Here is a 17,525-nt window from a genome sequence, read left to right as displayed (position 1 = left end):
TGGGACTTCGTAGCGCCCGTCCTGCTTGCGGATTTCCCGTTCAAACTGCTTCGTGGCCTCGGCGTCTAGTCCAGGCCCTTCTGCCGTTTCCTTGAGGCCAATGGCTTCTAAGCGCCACAGATCTGACTGGTCCATCTCCTCCTCGGGGTTGCTTCCCGATGGGTCCGCGTGAGTGATGACCTCGGACGGGAGTCTCCAAAGGTAACGAGCGACAAGTCCTCAACCCCCTGAACTGGGCAACGCAGTGTACGTGACAGGTCACCCCGAATAAACGTGCGCTGACTGCCGGAATCCAACAGTATGCGGACTATCAGCTTGTGGCTGGATCCAATCGCCCACGCCCTCCCGGTTTGCAGGTAGATACGCGCCGCGGTGCAGGCTCCGGACGATGCGGACGTGACGCTAGGAGTTGCCTGTCCGTCGTTCGGCGCGGTGACCTGACCACCTTCGGCCATTCGAATTCGTCCATTCGCAGCTGCCTGCGGCGGGTGTGCTATGTCGCATAGAACTGTGAGATGCCCTTTGGAGCAACGGACGCAAACCAACGACCTCGACAGCCTGCAGCACCGGGCAAAGTGACCCTTCTTGCCGCAACGGAAGCAGCGTCCCCCGGTTCGTAACTTGCGGCGCTTTTCTTGAGGCGACATCGGTAGCGTGCACTCTGCTATACGGTGGTCTGCCGCACATAGAGGGCACTGCCGCTGTGATGGTTGTGACCGTGGTTCCGCCCTCGTCGGAGGCCGCGAAGCACCCGCTGGTAAGGCCGCGGCCGATGGAAGGCCCCAATCGGAAGTTGGGGCCTCGCGCGTTTCGTGAGGGCGCCGCTCTGTAACCCTGGGAAGGTCGAAGTGGCCTTCCTCGCGGACTTCTACCTGGATGCGCAGGAAGTCCAGTATTTCGTCCACTTGCTTCGCCCTTTCCGACGAGCTGGCTCTCTCGCTCACTTGCCTCGCACTTCCGGACGAGCTGGCTGCTCCGTCCGACGAGGATGCCTCCTTAGCCCTCTGCCGGTACAGGATCCCGAGGTCGGGTGGCAGGGCCTTCATCAGTACACGATGGAAGAAAACCGCGTACTCCGTCGCCGCCACTCCCAGACTCTTCAGCGCGGTTACACGGAAGGATATCTGGTCGTAGAGGTCTCGGAGTTTTCGGACCTCTGAAGAGCTCCGCACAGGGGCCAAGGCGAGCAAGCTGTCGATATGGTCCTCAACGAGCAGGTCGGTCCGGCCAAATCGGGCGTTGAGGGTGCCTATCGCCACATCGTAGTTGGCCTCCGCGAGTCGGATCCCTTCGATTGCCGCCTTCGCCTTGCCCGTCAAGTACGATGTTAGATACTTGAATTTCTCGATGCGAGCCAAGGCGGAATTGCTGTGAATGGTGGCATCGAAATGGTCCCAAAACGCTTGCCAGCTCCGTCGGTCGCCCGAAAATGTCGGGATGTGCAGCTTGGGCAGCGCGGCGAAGCGCGCGCTGGTGATAACGGGAGAGACCGCCGGCTGACGCAGGGTGGTGCTCGAGGCGTCGTCCGGGCGATCTCCCGTTCCCGAACCCCCAGCGACGGCATGTGGGGTATCAGCGGGCCTTGTGGCAAACTCGACACGCGCCCGAATGTCCACCACCTTAGCGTCGTAATCCCACAAGGCAACCAGATCCGCCTCGAAGTCCTCCTCGCTGAGGCCCTCCTGAATCTTCTGGTCGAGAGCCTTCATCTCCTCATACCTCATGTTGACGAGGTTCAGAGGTCCTTGAAAAGCAACGGCAGGCGTGGCCGGATCCAGAAGCTTTGAAATGGTGGCAATCCCCTTGGTTAATGCGGCCCGAACCGCCCCACGGTGGCGGCGGACCTTGTCCATAGCAGGAGACTTGCCCAAACCAGGCGACCCGGTGTCCTCGGCACGAGCAGCGGCGGCGGACAGCATTCGATGACGACGCCGGCGGAATGGCGCAGCCCCCCGGGAATCCCAGGCCTTGCGTCCTCGCTGTCTGCGCCGCGTCAAGTCAGGTCTGCTCGTGGGTCGGCTCCCGGGTTTCGCGGCACCAGAATGTCGCGGATCGCGACGTAAGAAAGGAGCCAGACAGCCGGTCGCCCGTTCGATGCGCTGATCATGAACCAACTGCCCCGAGCACGAGGCGCGAGCTATGCCCGTACCCGCGTGCCCGTGCAGCCCTGCCTCTTTTATTCATTATCCACAACAATACCCTTTGTAGCGTACATACCATACTACTATTATCAGAGCACGTGCGGGGTCGTCACTAAACATACGCACCTGAAGTCTATGCTGAACGCTGCTCTAATACTAGGCAATTTATCGTTTTTGGTTTCGCAGCTTTTAACATTATGTATCTTTCGTAACTGTCCTCGCATCGACTAAAATAATGGCGACAGTGGTTATCGCGTTTCGAAAGCTCCAGTTTTGATAACAACTTTGATGCCTTACAACATCAAAGCTTCCTATATGACAAAGTATGTGAAGAGGACAACATGTGCGAGCAGATGACTGTACCTGTTGCGCTGCTAGATTCCTTTGGCTAATAGCACGGCGGTTTCTGTGCAAGTTTTCATTTTAGTGACCTCATACTAAACCCCTGCCTAGCGATACCTGTGTGCTGTGTTGCTGGTTGAGTCGCTTCAAGGCCCATTTATAATAAGCGCACAGCCGAAGTGCAGCAACTACAGCTTGAGAAACGTAGTGAAAATCAACAACCTTTTTGGACATTTTCTGTGGTAGAGACAGACGACAGTGACATTGATTATTTGGTCGTGTGTGTAATGGATAGGACGCATGCTATACCCACCCTGACAGCTACCGTGGTGAACATTTTCTGCTGGGTAGTATTCATCAAGGCGTCGTGTAAGCGCTCGGCAAAAATTTTCTACGCTCGGCAAAAAAATAAACTATGCACCTGATACGCACGTTAATTTACGTGGCGCTCTCCACTGACCAGAGGGCACTTACCCATTCGCATGAATGTCATACAATTATTTTCATTCCCATTGTAAAAATACATTTTCGCTGTGGGTCATTTTCAGTCGCATTGAAAATCACAAGGCCTGCGGATAACAGACATTTGATTATCAATGCGGCAAGAAAAGTTTCGGCCCCACGATTGGCAGGGTTCGTTGTAAATATGGGACCTTCATGACAAAGAGAGCTTTCGAACGTTACCAGGTTCGAAACTATTCCAACTACTTTATTCAACGGGCTGGCTAAAGACATAGAAAGGGTCACAACTGCCTGACTACCGAAAGCTTTGAAACTGCTGAAGGGTGAATGCCTTGAAATTTGTTTATGTATACTCGACAATTGCACTGGCCTATTTTTATTGCCTGCAAGGTGGCTAAAGGTCCTTCTTATATGTTCTCAGGTGGCTAACAAAACTTGGAGTACCCAGACCGTGACAGCGTTTCCCAAGAAAGACGTGTACGATCACACACTGACGGGACTGCGAAGTGGGACGGACTACCAGGTTCGCGTTTTGGTCATGGATGCAGATGGAAACTACAGAGAGCGCGATGCCGTTGTTGCCATGTTCCGAACCGCCTGCGGGTGTAAGTAGCTCTAGTGGATGGACAAGGTTCTTGAAGCTGACAAGTATTTATTGTGTTTGTTTTTTCAGCGCCAAAAATGGCACCCCAGAACGTCACAATTGACAACAGCACCACCTCTGAGATCGTGGTCAAGTGGAAAGTGAGTGTCTTGAAACACGAAAAATGAACCTCGTTCGCACGCAGTACCAGCCATCTCTATATTCTAGAAGACATCTTAACGTCAAAATCACCCAGCGATCAGCTTATCGAGCCCGCATGTTAATTAACATGCGCTAGTTAACTGTATCCTTGGGGCCTTCTCGGGCCTCATAAAAAAGCCAACTTCAGAGAGCAAATTTTTATAAAACCTTCCTGCAAATTTCAAAAATGCTATAAATCTACCTGCATAGGTTTAAATTGGGTCATGCAAGCGTGCTTATGGCAGTCCATAAAAACAATTTTATTAGAATTCCCTAGCCTGGTTTAGACGTAGACAGTTTTCAGCAAAACGTTGATGTATTATTCTGTGAGCACTCGATAAGGTATACTAGGGGGTAAATGAGAAGACTCCACTCCGGAGTATTAGAGCGAAGCTTACTTTGGCTTCACTAATGGCGGTGTCATAAACAGAATGCACTGCTAGCAAGCTAATTTTACACTATATGAGCGCACTTTATGATGATGATTAAACAAACAAAGAACGCTTTGCGTAGTCGGCATCGAAACTAGGCCCCTCGCGTAACGAAGTGGACTTCTGTATACGACTTCGCCATGATCGCATTGCGGTCGCTGAGGATTTCCTTTTTATTGCTTGCAGTTTGGTTGAAGTGCAGTTTGGAAGTTTGGGTTTCCGTCAAAGCTGAGATTCTAACGACGATGATGGGTTGGGGAGGGAAGCTCAGCTTTCTCCCGAGGGATTCATTTGTTTTCGGCTGAGCTTGGACTTTGACTCGCAGGCAGCTGGCCCCTTGATCATTAGTATTTGGACTTTGACTGTCAGGTGGTGGGCACTTTCCTCTTTGAATCTTTCACTTTGGCCCTTCTCCATTTCTTTTGCACGCAAGAAGGCTCCGCGTTTCAACCATCAACGTTGTTATACGGAGACTTCTGATTATAGTTGTGTTGAAAAAAAACATTTTATCTACTTATGTACGACATGCTATGAAGACGCCGCAACCTAGCACGCGTTTCTGTGATCTAGGAAGGGGGCCGGGCGCCAGAGCTGATTACAAGTAAAAATTTCTTTAGGCATGCTGAAATGATCAAAACTGGCGATTTGGTTTTCGACAAAATAAACATTTCAAACTACTAGCAGTGTTTAAATGGAGTTGGTCAAGCTTGCAAGGAAATGTTTCAAAAGAGTGTACTAGATTCGCAAAGCAACTGCTACACCTCATCTCTGTGGTCATCTACTACACCCGCCCATCTACACACCCGCTACACAGTTTCACTGGAAAGTTGTCTACAGGCAAGTTGCGCTGAAGTTTGCTGCACAAGCAGCAGCGCCATATTTTAAATCCTGATGCTTCAGAACGTCATTTGTATTGTAGAAGGAAAACCTTGCCATCCCCACTATGAAACCTGGAGAGGGGCGAAACATGGGGTTTATACGTGTGTTCATTGATTGCAAGTCACTCTCTTGCCACACGGGGCGCGCTGATATAAGCGACTTCCGAATTACCAGGGCGGAAGAGAAGGTAAATTCGAAACAGAGAATTGCAAATTTTAAAGTTAAAGCGAATACGGAGCGAAATAGAAGCAAGTAGGCAAGCGCCAACGATAAACGAATGTCCTGGTGAGTTCATTTATTACCCGTTTTTGACCATGGAGATGAAACGTTCCAGCATCAGGTGTTGGAAAACGAGTTTCCGGGTGTTTTAGTACCGCTACCACACGAGAATACGACGACGAACGACAACAACGACATGAGACGCCGACAGACCATGCCCCTAAGGTGCTGCGCCACTAAACGATGCCATGCTCATTCCGACCTCTGTTCGTAACATTTAATTTACGTGAGCGTCACCACCCTGACTGATATACCAACAAATTATCCCGAGTGCGGCCACGGTTGCCCACACATTAGACGCTTTTGGTAATGTCGTAACAAAAGCCAAGACAAATGAACAGTTTTACCGGCGCAAGTGACAAGGCGTCAGTCGCTGATATTGTAGCCGACCAATCAGGTTGTAGGTAATGAAAAAGGCAAGAAGAAATCGATGCATTCATCACGGCTGTCTTTCTTTTACGTCTTGTCTCAGTGTCAGCCCCATGCATTGTTCGCCCGGCACGCTGGAGGCAATGGTTGATGAAGGGCCGAGAAATCACCACTGCTTTGTCGATGCCCTGGCGTGTGCTACAGGCAACTTTGTTCGAAAAAGTGCTGCGCTCACAGCGACCTCTGTCCAGTACGGCGTTCCTAGAGCAGGGCAAACCTTAGAGTTTCTTAATTAGTATACTAGAGAGGAAACTGCACCTCGTAAGCCTTTCGTCATGGGGGCTCAAGGGAAGACCCCACTTTTTGGCTTGGGTTTGGCATGACAATTGCATTCTTAAGCGGTTTTGGGGATTTGCTTTCTTCACTATACATTAACACGTTTACGAGCTGCAAGGAAGCCGAAATCCTCCCGTTTTTTGTGGTACCCGTGTTCAGTGAAAGAGCAGGCAATGCGTGATCGCACCTGACGTTGCTCATGCCGCAGTCGAAGGACGTATCACAGAGCGGGTAATATGGGGCCGCGAAATTTGTAGCCAACGAAAAGAAAAAGCTAAACGCACTTCGGCGAAGAGAAGATACCGCAGATACGGGCGCGTGTATGCGTCTTGTCTTGTCGTCGTCCACGACTGTTTAACGCCACGTTTTCTTTTTTCTTGTTAAACTAGGTGGCGGTCGTGGTGCCCCGGTTCACCACGCAGGCAACGTTTTCATAGGCACGCTCAAAAAACTTTCGAAGCTCTTCAAACAATTTATTAGAGATAATAATAACTTTAATAAAATCACACTCTCTAATGAGTTTCCTCCCCAAATCATGTTGTGTTTCATCTTGTGATGCCATCCAGTTGGTAGAAACCGCTAATGAAGTGCTTGAAAAAATACACAGGTGGTCAGCGGACAACTGCTTAAGATTAACGTAGATAAAACGAAAGCGATGCTTTTTCAATCCAAAAACAGAAATATCCTTTCACCGGCTGATATTATGTTAAACCACTCCAAAATTGAACTGGTGATGCCTGAAAAAACGCTAGGTGTTTTTTTTTTTTGACCAAGACATGTCTTAGAATACACACATTATTTTCTCGCAGGGCAACTTTCGCGCATAGTTGGAATGGTACATTCTGTACGTGATCTTCCGTAAAGAGTTAAGTTACTGTTGTACAATTCACTATTTTTAAGTAATTTTAACTATTGTTGTCTCGTGTGGAGCACAACTTCTGCAACTAATATAAATAGGTTAGTTTCGCGACGAAAAAAAATTGGGTGAACTGCTTTATAGGCAAGTTTATTCCTCATTACTCCTCCTCCTCGTGCGTTTTGAATATCTGAAAATCAGATATCTAAGATATTTTCAGAGCTTTATTTGATATTATTCAGTTGAACCATGGATGTGAAGTCAACTAAGCCTAAATCATGCTGTATTTCTGCTATACGTAACAATTGTAGTGTTGATGGTTAAAATTCTTATATGGCACACCAAGTGTATTGAAATCATGCAGAATGATAGGCTGGTGATTCGGGTGTGATGAGCAAACTTCTTCTATACACGTAAGGAGCTTAGTAAACAAAGAAACAGGAACATCATGTGGAATATAAAACGCCCTATTAAAAGCTTCTCGCTCCAAGTCAGACGAATGTCAGGCCAGACAGACTCGTTGTCGCCCTGAAGTTTATGACGCCGTATAGACTGAAGAGCGCTATCGACCGCAACGAACACCCCCTCCCTTGTATTTAACCCTAGAAAAGTACCTATCTTTACAAAAAACTTGGTAATCTTTTGGAAAATAATCATATGAGCTAAGGTGACCAACAGAAACAACTATAATAGGAACTTTTAAAGAAATCGCATTTGAAAAGAATTCAGACGCTTTGAAGCGAAGGCTTTGGTGCGAAGAGTTCCACGGAAGGGATTATAAAGACAGCCCTTGGGCCAGAAGCAAGCACCAGACTCTGGAAAGAGCCCTCGTCGACAGTCACAAAGGCAGAAGCGTCGAAGGTGTACTTATTTTTCAGCCGCTGGCAAGTCAGAGGTACGACGCGCACAGTCAACATGTGCTCCGTCAGTTGAGTGAGGTAACGCAGGGTGAAAGGTTTGACACAAAGATGTGCCTCAGACGTTTGAACGCTGGACAAGAGAGATGCGGCACGAATGAGACGCACTCACAAACGCCGCAGCCCCGCTCTGTTCGCCCGGGCCGAGCAATCACAAGGCTCCTCGGCGGACACAGGAGTTGGCAAAAGACAAGGCGCAGAGGTTGGCAAGCACCGGTAAGCTCCTCCAGCATTGAATGGGAAGGTGTTCTGTTTCTTTTCGCCACAACGGGGTCGAGCGAGGAATGGAGCCCACGCTGCGTGGTAGTGGTCGTCTGCGTTCCATTGAACCCAGGTGTGGAAGCGGGAAAGGGGGGATTTGGTGGGGGTGGGGGACAGGCCGTTTGGGAGGGAAGGGACCGGCTCGCGGTATCGGGTGCTTTCGATGGCTGAGAACGTTCGCCCGCAGCGAAGCGATTATGCCTGCCTGCTTGGCGAAGCACGTGCGTTCTCTTTGCCCAGGCGTTCGTTTGCCTCTCTCAATTTTGCCACTTCGTCCGTCAAAAAAGGAAGTCCCTCGAGGGCGTTGCATTTCGCGGAGTTCGCAGCATCTCCTCCAAGGATGTGAAGTCGGGCACAGCCGTCCAGTTGTTGCGGCACGGGGGAATTCGCGGGCTCTCTCGGCCGGGCTCGTCGCTAGGACTACCCGCAGCCTCCGCGGCCGAGCACACGCATAGATTACACAGAAAGGGCCGCTCACCCGTCTTCGAAGCTCGAAGCTCCATGTCGGGTAACTGAATACATTTGCAGTGCGCACATTTTTTGCATGATGTGTGATGATGATGATGATGACAATAATAATAATAATAATAATAATATTGTCACGTGACAACGCAGTTATGGGCAGTCAGGAAGAAGGTGTCTTTACAAAAGACACCGTAGCCACTGGGAGAGTGGCGCGAACCCAGTCCAGCGAGAGCTCGGACTTCGTCTACCTTCTCTTCATTCCGTCGGTCATCTACCAGCGTCTTTCCACCGGAAGACATACCCAGATAGGGAGAGATTGGCCACATGGATATGCGGGTATGCGCCGTGTAAGTTTCTCGGGAAGCTGGCCAAAGTCTGTGACACAACTCCCCCGCCGCAGAAGCACCATCCCGGTGCCTGTTATGAGGGAGGAGCAGTAGCAGGTAGACACCGTCGGTGGTACGGCTTGAGGCGGCTCATGTGAACGAGCTGAGGTGCTGAGTGCCCAGACGAGGTAGAAGGCAGCACAGGCACGATTTCCTAGGTGACGGGGGTGACGGCACGCTTAACGCGGTAGGGGACAGTGAAGGGGAAATGAGCTTCTCAGACAGTCCAACTCAGCGAAAAGGGGTCCACAAAAGAACCAAGGAGACAGGAGGAAAGTGTGCAGGGCGGTGGCGCTCGTCGTATGGATACTTCTGGGATGCTTGTGATGCCAATAGTCGTTCTCTGGCAACCTGGCGTGCCAGTTCAGCGTGGGCGATGACGTCACGAGCATAAGCAGTGGTCGGCTCACTCGAAGTCGGTAGGGTGGTGTGGAACGCTAAAGTAGGCTCACGGCCAAAAACAAGGAAGAAAGGAGAATATCCCGCAGGGTCGTCCCGGGAGGAATTATAGGCAAAAGTGACGTAAGGTACAGTAACGTCCAAATCTCGGTGGTCTGTGGAAACGTACTTTGCTAGCATGTCAGTGAGCGTTTTGTTGAGCCGCTCAGTTAGGCAATTTGTTTGAGGATGGTATGCAGCTGTCAGTTTGTGCTTTGTTTCACAAGAGCGAATTAGGTCCTCAACAACCTGTAACAAAAAGTACCGGCCACGGTCCGTGAGCAACTGTCGCGGAGCACCATGACGCAGGATGACGTCCTCCAGGAGGAAATCAGCGACATCTGTAGCACAGCTCGTGGGGAGCGCACGGGTGATATCGTAGCGGGTAGCATAGTCTGTGGCTACCGCAATCCAATGATTCCGGGAGGAGGACAACGGAAATAGGCCTAAAAAGTCTCAGCCAACACGATAAAATGGTTCGGTGGGAATGTCGAAAGGTTGCAACTGGCCGGCGGGACGTAATGGGGGCGTTTTCCGACGTTGGCAAGGATCGCATGCCGCGACATATCGACGCACAGTCCGGTAGATCCCTGGCCAGTAAAATCGCCGGCGGATGCGGTCGTAAGTGCGAGCAGTGCCAAGGTGGCCAGCCATCGGCTCATCGTGAAGCTGTCGGAGGACATCCGGGCGAAATTGCTCGGGTACCGCCAGGAGCAGGTCAGGTCCATCAGCCCGGAAGTTGCGGCGGTATAGAATACCATCCCGTAGCACGAACGCGTTCAGAGAATGGTCCGCTGGCTGTGAGTGGAGACGGTCGATAATAGGCCCAAAGTTCGGATAACGGCGCTGGTGGTAACCGATGTCTTTGAAGTCCGACAAAGAGAAGACACTAATATCCGTGTCGGGCTCATCAGTGGGAGGCTCGTCGATGTGATGAACAGAAAAACAGTCGGCATCTCTGTGCAGTTTAACGGACTTGTACACAACTGAATAATCATGGTCTTGGAGGTATAGAGCCCAGCGAGGAAGGCGACCTCTGGGATTTTTCAGAGAAGAAAGCCAGCATAAGGTGTGGTGGTCGGATACAACGGTAAACTGCCTGCCGTACAGGTATGGTCTAAATTTGCCGACGGCCCGCACCAGAGCAAGGCATTCGCGCTCAGTTATAGAGTAGTTGCGCTCGGATGGGGGCAACAGATGGCTTGCGTAAGCGATCACCCGGTCGAGGCCCGCGTGTGTTTGGGCCAGCATCAATCCTATTCCATGGCCGCTGGCGTCTGTGCGGATTTCCGTCGGAGCAGAGCTGTCAAATTGAGCCAGGACTGGCGGGTTCGATAGGTGGCCGATGAGCGCGGAAAAAGCCGACGCTTGCGCGGGGCCGCAAGAGAACGCTGCATTTTTCTTAAAGAAGTACTGACACGAAATTTCTCGCTTTCAGTTTTTATGCTGTAAAGAATACCTATTGGCCCAGTAATTACGAAAATAGAACCGAAAGCCGTGAGCCGCCAACGCAGAAATTATTATAGCACGTTTATTGCAACCAGTTTCAAATTTGGTCGCCGCACGGTCAGAGTACACTGTTCTGTGGTACACACATTTCACACGCACGCACCGAGCACGCTCGCACACGCGCGTGGAAAGCCGGTCCCCCCATGGTCGGTCCGGTTGTAGCAGAGAAGTGAGGCCATCGGTAGGTCCGGCGGGTCGGTCCACTTCGCTCCTCACCTGATCTATACAGGAAATACGGCAAGTGGGGACCTTTTCTAAACTTCGGCAACACTGCTCCCAAAGACGCAGTCGTCGTTTGGTGTGCAATGCTTGCTGCTCTTTTGTTTTTTCGGAGGTGCCCGTGAATGCCAGGCTATCGGCTAATGTCGTCGCTTCCTGATATTCGTCGTTTAGTTTTGTACATTCCTGGATCACATACTGTATTGTCTCTCTCTGCACTCCGCATGGCCGACACGTTGGGTCCGCGCCGAATAGCTCGTGGCGCCTTTGCTGCGTGAGCAGGGATCCAGTGCATGCCTGGAACAGCAGGGTACTCTCCATGTCACCACGGTAATATGGCATCGGCACTGGTTCTCCCTATGTTTCAGGTACTCGGCGAGGCTTTGCTTTCTGGAGACCGCTATGCGGCGAGCGGCCGAAAGATGGCGCCACCTGCGCGCTAGAATCAAAACAGGCCACGGCAGATGTCTCGGTCACCGATCGCTGAAACGGAAATTATCGCCAAAATAAAGTTCAGTATGCGAAAAAGGGGATGATAGTGTGGTGAAAAGTTTTGTAAGGCATGGTCATTCGCAGTTGTACAGATACCGGCGATCAAATATTACCCGCGATATACTAAGCCTGAAGTTCCGAACACCCAAGCTGACGCGAGCAACGCTGAGGCCGCTGACTTGGGCGGCAGTTCTTGCGGCCGCCGCTGCGCACGAAATCAGTCCACGTTTAGCGCTGCATGTCATCGCGTGGAAAATAATGCATCTTGGCGTCGTCGTCAATTTGCTCGGACAGGCTTCCACGAGCAGTACTTCGCATTCCGCGAGCTTGCCATAGCACAACTTGGTCTAGCGCGGCGACGCGCACCGCCGCGTCACTCGGGCGACGAGTTTTTCAACATTTTGTTCTTTCATAACCTTTCAGCACTATTTGTTTGGAAAAAATGTACGAACATCGCTTTGCCTATGCTTGCTCCAGTGTTCTGGACTCATAACTTTCGTTCCGACATGTATATAGGTATGTATGTATGTATGTATGTATGTATGTATGTATGTATGTATATATGTATGTATGTATGTATGTATGTATGTATGTATATATGTATGTATGTATGTATGTATGTATGTATGTATGTATGTATGTATGTAAGTTGTACGTATGTAGGTGTTCGTACGTATGTGCATAAACTATTATCATTCTCCCATTCAATGACGAATTTTTCCGCGTTCGCAGTGCGATAGGTGGCGACAAAGGACCGACAGCTTCACAACTTTGCGAATATTCTGGAAATGATGTCCATGTCAAGTCCTTCATAGGATGCGAAACTACCTCTGCACAGTCGCAATAATAATGGATACGGCAGCATTCCCGTAGTCAACTACACAACACTGCGATTGCAGCATAGGCATACTCAGCCACTGCAGCAACAATACACATCAATGTACAAGAACTTGAAAATTCCAACTTCTCGCAGTTTTAACCTAAGAACTGCGGCCTCTGGCATCCCTCTGCGTTATTGTTTGGGTTAGGACTTATCCGCCGAACGACCTGGACACTAGACGCGATGCTTGGCGTTGTATTGATTTCGGTGGGTGGAGGGACAAACTAATCAGTACGTTTCAAAGCATATCCTGCTATCTCAAAGCCTCTAGGTGGTGCTGATACACCAAAGGCAGCAGAGGCTTGCCATAGGCCCAGGAACAGTACGTGCGAACCGATTAGGATGACAGTAAAAAAAAAAAACATTTTCGCGCGAAAAATGTGTAATTGGTTTCTAACATTTACGCTACATTTACTAAACACTGTGGCGCTCCAGCGCCGCTCAGCCTCTATCGCACCCCAGGCGAGACGTATGCCGACCACAGGAGCCCCCGCCGTAGACGTGCACCAAGTATCGCGCCTGACCAGGCATACTGTGCAACACAGCTATCGTGTTCAATGGTTCATAAACACCACACCAAGAGAGTTGGTCACCCAGGTACCTCTTCTAGGAGAAATCATTGGTATTGCCATGAACCCTGGAGTGTGTTTTGATTAGTCATGTGTGCTGTTGCCAATGCGTGGCCGACCCTCGGCTATCTTATCTGTGTTCGAAGCGAACACAAGTTTGCGGAGCACAACTTGGCTCAAATAAACATTATTTCTACAGAAACTTCTCTTGATTCTTCACTGCCGGACAGTTTCATCCCGTTTCAAATGGCACTTCATTTTTGGTTTACTCCTTGCAGAACCCAGGTCGCGAAAAATGGTCTTGCTGGAGCGTCAGCGTCATCCTCGAAGTGGATGGGGTGTATGGAGAAAATAAGGAATTTAACCTCACACAGTTCGGGTCCACGTTCGTGGAGGAGTACCGAATCTCAGTGAAGCCGTACACCCGTGTAGGCATCCGTTTGAGACTGAGAACACCCAACGACAAGTACAGCCCGTGGACCCAGAAGTACAACGTCACCTCGGCAGAAGACGGTAACTTTATACTTATGGTGGGAGGGGAGACAACCGCTCGCTTAAGGTTGGAGAATTTTCGGACAAAAAACTGCTGCGCTGCTAAATAAAGATCATCAACAATGAGTCTTCAGGGACCCAGAATGACATTAGGGAGTTTTAGCATAGCGTTACCGTGTTTACGTTACCATTTACCGCGTTAGCAGGAGTCCAGTGCGCACGCGCGAAAGTTACCGTGAACGGTTACTTACCGGCACTGGCTTTACCATCGCCAGCGAGCTTCTTGAGAAGACGAAGTGTACCGTCGCGTATTGATTACAGCAAAAGTAGTGCGCTCTATGCTTTATCCTTGGTACAGCCGATAAAATTATTCTTAGTTTGCTGATTATTACGATTTTTTGTTAAATATAACTCAGGAAAGCGCCAAACGACATTTTTTCTCAGACGGGCGACGAAAATGGCCGTCCCTACTCGTGCTAAACCTTCCCTGCCTCAAATAGTTCAGATACGTTTGTAGCTTGCAAAGTGCTTTTAGGCCTCGGAAATAGTGCTGGGCAAGGTAGGGTAGGTTATTGAGTAATTACTACGACATATTTTACTCATTTCTTGCGTAAATATTTAGCGCGGGGACGAATTCTATTGTATCTTGATGCTAACTCTACTCAGTAGGTGGTGCCATCAACACGTTTTCGTTTTAAAGCTCTACAAGTGGTGGCTACAGTATTTTCAAAAGAACTACAGTTAGTGTGAATTCTTCACCCGCAAAGTGAAATATTCAAGTTACTTTAAACAAATGCAAGTAGATATGAGCAGCAAAATTATGGGTGATTTGCTTTCAGACTAATTCATCAGATATCGCAACCTTCGCCACGGCGGCGGGAATACGCAAACCGCAAACGGAGTGTAAAACGTGCCCTACTGTTTTCATCGGTAAACGGAAACTGCGTCGTCCGGTAACACGGTAAACGGTTACACAAACACGGTAACGATATGCTAAAATGAGCAAGCCCTGTTTCAGTCCCGCGGAGAAAGAAGCCGTTCAAAGGTCTCGCCTTAATAGGCAAAGCACATGCATGTAGCACCGCTCGTGTACTCCGCCGGACTGCAAGCGCGGCCCAGGGAACGCCGGCTTTTAAGCCCTTTCACTTGGCATCGCTGCACGTGGTCTGTTACGCCCCCGCCGATACCTCCGGTTGATAGTCGCCAAGCGTAGCAGCCAGTTAAGATGTTACGATGAAGGCACCGGCGACAAATCAAGGCGGTAGAGGTAGGCACGGTTCAAGCACAGGCCGCAGAAAACGAGAATTTCCTCGGGGCAGCTCCTCAATAGGCAGAGCCAATACATGTAACATCGCTCGTGTACTCCGCTGAACTGCAAGCGTGGGCCAGGGAACGCTGGCATTAAAAGGGGCCATGCAGACAAAATACAAGTCTAATTCATTCGAAAGATTGCCTCGTTAGAATCATACTGAATCCAATTTTAACGTAATCTTCGCTCAATTGGCTCCATAAATACATACATAACATACATGCATACAACCATGCATGCATACATGCGTATATACGTACAGTCTTTTAAATGCAGAGCATTTCAGTAACTCACGATGTCACCCGCGCTGACGTCCGTAGTCCGCATCGCTCCCCCTACAACATATAAAACAATATTACTTACCGGCGCCAGGTTTCGATCCCACGACTCTGCGGGCGGAACGCAAGGTACATGGTGCTCAACCCACTGTGCCACAAAGCCGACACAGAACGGAAGGTTACGAAGGCGCCTTATATCCTTGACTCATTCAACCGTCGGCCACAGGTGCGCCCTCTCCCCCGCGTCCTCCTCGCCTTCTCTCCGCTCGCAACGCCCTCTCTCGCCGCGTTCGGTTCGGGCGCACAACAGGTGGGGACGTGCGAAACACCCTCTCTCGCCGCGTTGGGTTCGCGCTGAGGAACAGTAGGTTCGCGCGCAAGAACAGGTGGGGGCACTCGCATCGCGCTCTCTCGCCGCGGTCGGTTCACGCTTAAACCACATATGTCGTTCGTGCCCGCTCCGGTCGCTAACATCTGTGGCGTGATCGTGACGTGAACATCACGAGTTCGTGTGGTGGCGCGATTTCGTCGCTATAACACTCTCTCGCGAGGGGCATTGGATTGGATTCGATTGGATTGGCTTGGCTTGGCTTGGCTTGCATTGGTTTGGATTGGATTGGATTAAAGTGGATTGTGTTGGATTGTTTTGCGTTATAGCCGCGCCACGTTGCGTCATAGCCGCTCCACGTTACGTCATAGCCGCGGCAGGAGGTTCACGGCGTGTTTGACGTTTCACCATCGACTTCATCGACAATGTCTACGCTGGAAGACAACAATTTCAACAACAACAACAACCAATACGTAATCCATACGACTTGCAGGCACGCCCCCCGCGGAAATGCTCTGCATTTGATCGTGCCCCTCCCGAGGGGGATGTTTTCTTGCTTTGTCCGGGTACACAGGGTAATAAAATAAAATAAAAATACAGGCACGGAACGCAACAAACATGTACAGTAATGATTAGTTCAACAAAAATTGTGCAAATTTCTAACAAAAGATAAGGAAGGCGCTGAGTCAATTTCCTTTGGCAAGCCGTTCCGCTCATGCGTGATCCTTGACATAGTTCCTTGACATTGAGGGCTGTTTTAATTTTGCGGGATTTCACCGTTCGTGATGAAGAACCGACACTCCTTCCTATCGACCCTGCATAATTTGGGGTTTGGTGTTTCGCTTCGGGGTTTCGTTTTTGTTGGGGTTTTGCTTTCTCGCCTTCATTCGAAATACAGAATCGTTGAGGCGACCGAGTGCACTACATAATTGATGCAGTTTTTCACGACACAATCAAGGCACAATTTACATATCTGTCACGATTCAAGAAAACAATCGTCGTACATTTGTTGAAAACGCGCTTTCGTCTGCAACCTAGCCAGATGCGGGTGCTCCGCTCCTAAGCACACCTCGCTCCATGAATACGAGCGAAAGGAAACAAACCAAAAATCTAGTGTTCTTTTCCCCCTGTCTCTTCCTATTTCAACAGTTTATAGACCTAGCCGGAAAAGCGCTGAACGCAATCATTAAATGTACAAGGTTACATCACAAGCGAGGTTGAAAGTGTTTACGCCGGAAAGCTAGGGAAAACACCTTTCTTTCTTACTATGATAAACTATTTTGTCACAATTAAAGGTAAAGGTTACTTTTGAATTTTTTGTGGTCGGGAAGGATTTGTATTGGCCTGGAAAAATTCGACAAGGTTGTACATACGTGCATACGTTCATACATGTATACATACACACATACGTGCGTCCATACATGCACGCGTACATACATGCATGCATGCATACATACATACATACATACATACATACATACATACATACATACATACATGCGGGCATACATACATACATACATACATACATGCATGCGTGCATATACATACATATATGCATACATACATACATACATGCGTACATAGATGCATACTTACAAGGAAACTTCGAACAAGGTAGATACCACGATTGTTGCCAACGTTTCATCAAATTTCATCCAACTAAGTCTATTAGACAAACGCTTGCTTCTGTTGCAATAGCCAACCATTCAAGAAAAACACTGCTATTTTTTTCCCTGTGTGATTTATTCCGAGGTGTCACATCGAGGCATAGTGACATGCGTCCTTCGGTGATCATCACGAGTTGGAGGGGGTATCTAGATGCTGCGCAAAACGCAGTCACACCAACGGAATCTTATGTTTTAATTACAAAGCCTTGACTCTTAAGATTAAGGGCTGGATATTGTACGCACGGGCCTTCGGAAGCTTGAAAAAAACCCAGAAATGTGCTCAAAAAGTGTCCACATAAATGTGCTAGGAAAATTGAAATGATATCTTACTATATTATCAAAGGAGTAATATGATTTCTATGTGATTGGGAAACTTCTCTTCCAAACGTTTCTGACCTTCGCGCAAAAATGGCATCTCATCTTACGCAAGGTA

The 17,525-nt window shown here is 49.4% G+C and overlaps 1 protein-coding gene across 2 annotated transcripts in view; it reads left to right on the top strand.

Annotated features, from left to right (window-relative positions):
- The window catches only part of LOC144162556 (uncharacterized), a 419,428-nt gene that overhangs the window by 348,624 nt on the left and 53,279 nt on the right, over nucleotides 1–17,525 (top strand). For both annotated transcript variants that reach the window (XM_077693145.1, XM_077693146.1), the window contains exons 13-15: nucleotides 3,367–3,550; nucleotides 3,619–3,689; nucleotides 13,294–13,528. In XM_077693145.1, coding sequence (XP_077549271.1) covers nucleotides 3,367–3,550; nucleotides 3,619–3,689; nucleotides 13,294–13,528 — 490 coding nt within the window. The remainder of the gene's footprint in view (nucleotides 1–3,366; nucleotides 3,551–3,618; nucleotides 3,690–13,293; nucleotides 13,529–17,525) is intronic.

This window comes from Haemaphysalis longicornis, unplaced genomic scaffold (genome assembly GCF_048455015.1).
Source record: "Haemaphysalis longicornis isolate Haplotype H1 unplaced genomic scaffold, Haemaphysalis longicornis Haplotype H1 scaffold_12, whole genome shotgun sequence".
Taxonomy (NCBI): domain Eukaryota; kingdom Metazoa; phylum Arthropoda; class Arachnida; order Ixodida; family Ixodidae; genus Haemaphysalis; species Haemaphysalis longicornis.
The sequence above is the reverse complement of the archived record's forward strand: the minus strand, read 5'-3'. Positions and strand labels throughout refer to the sequence as shown.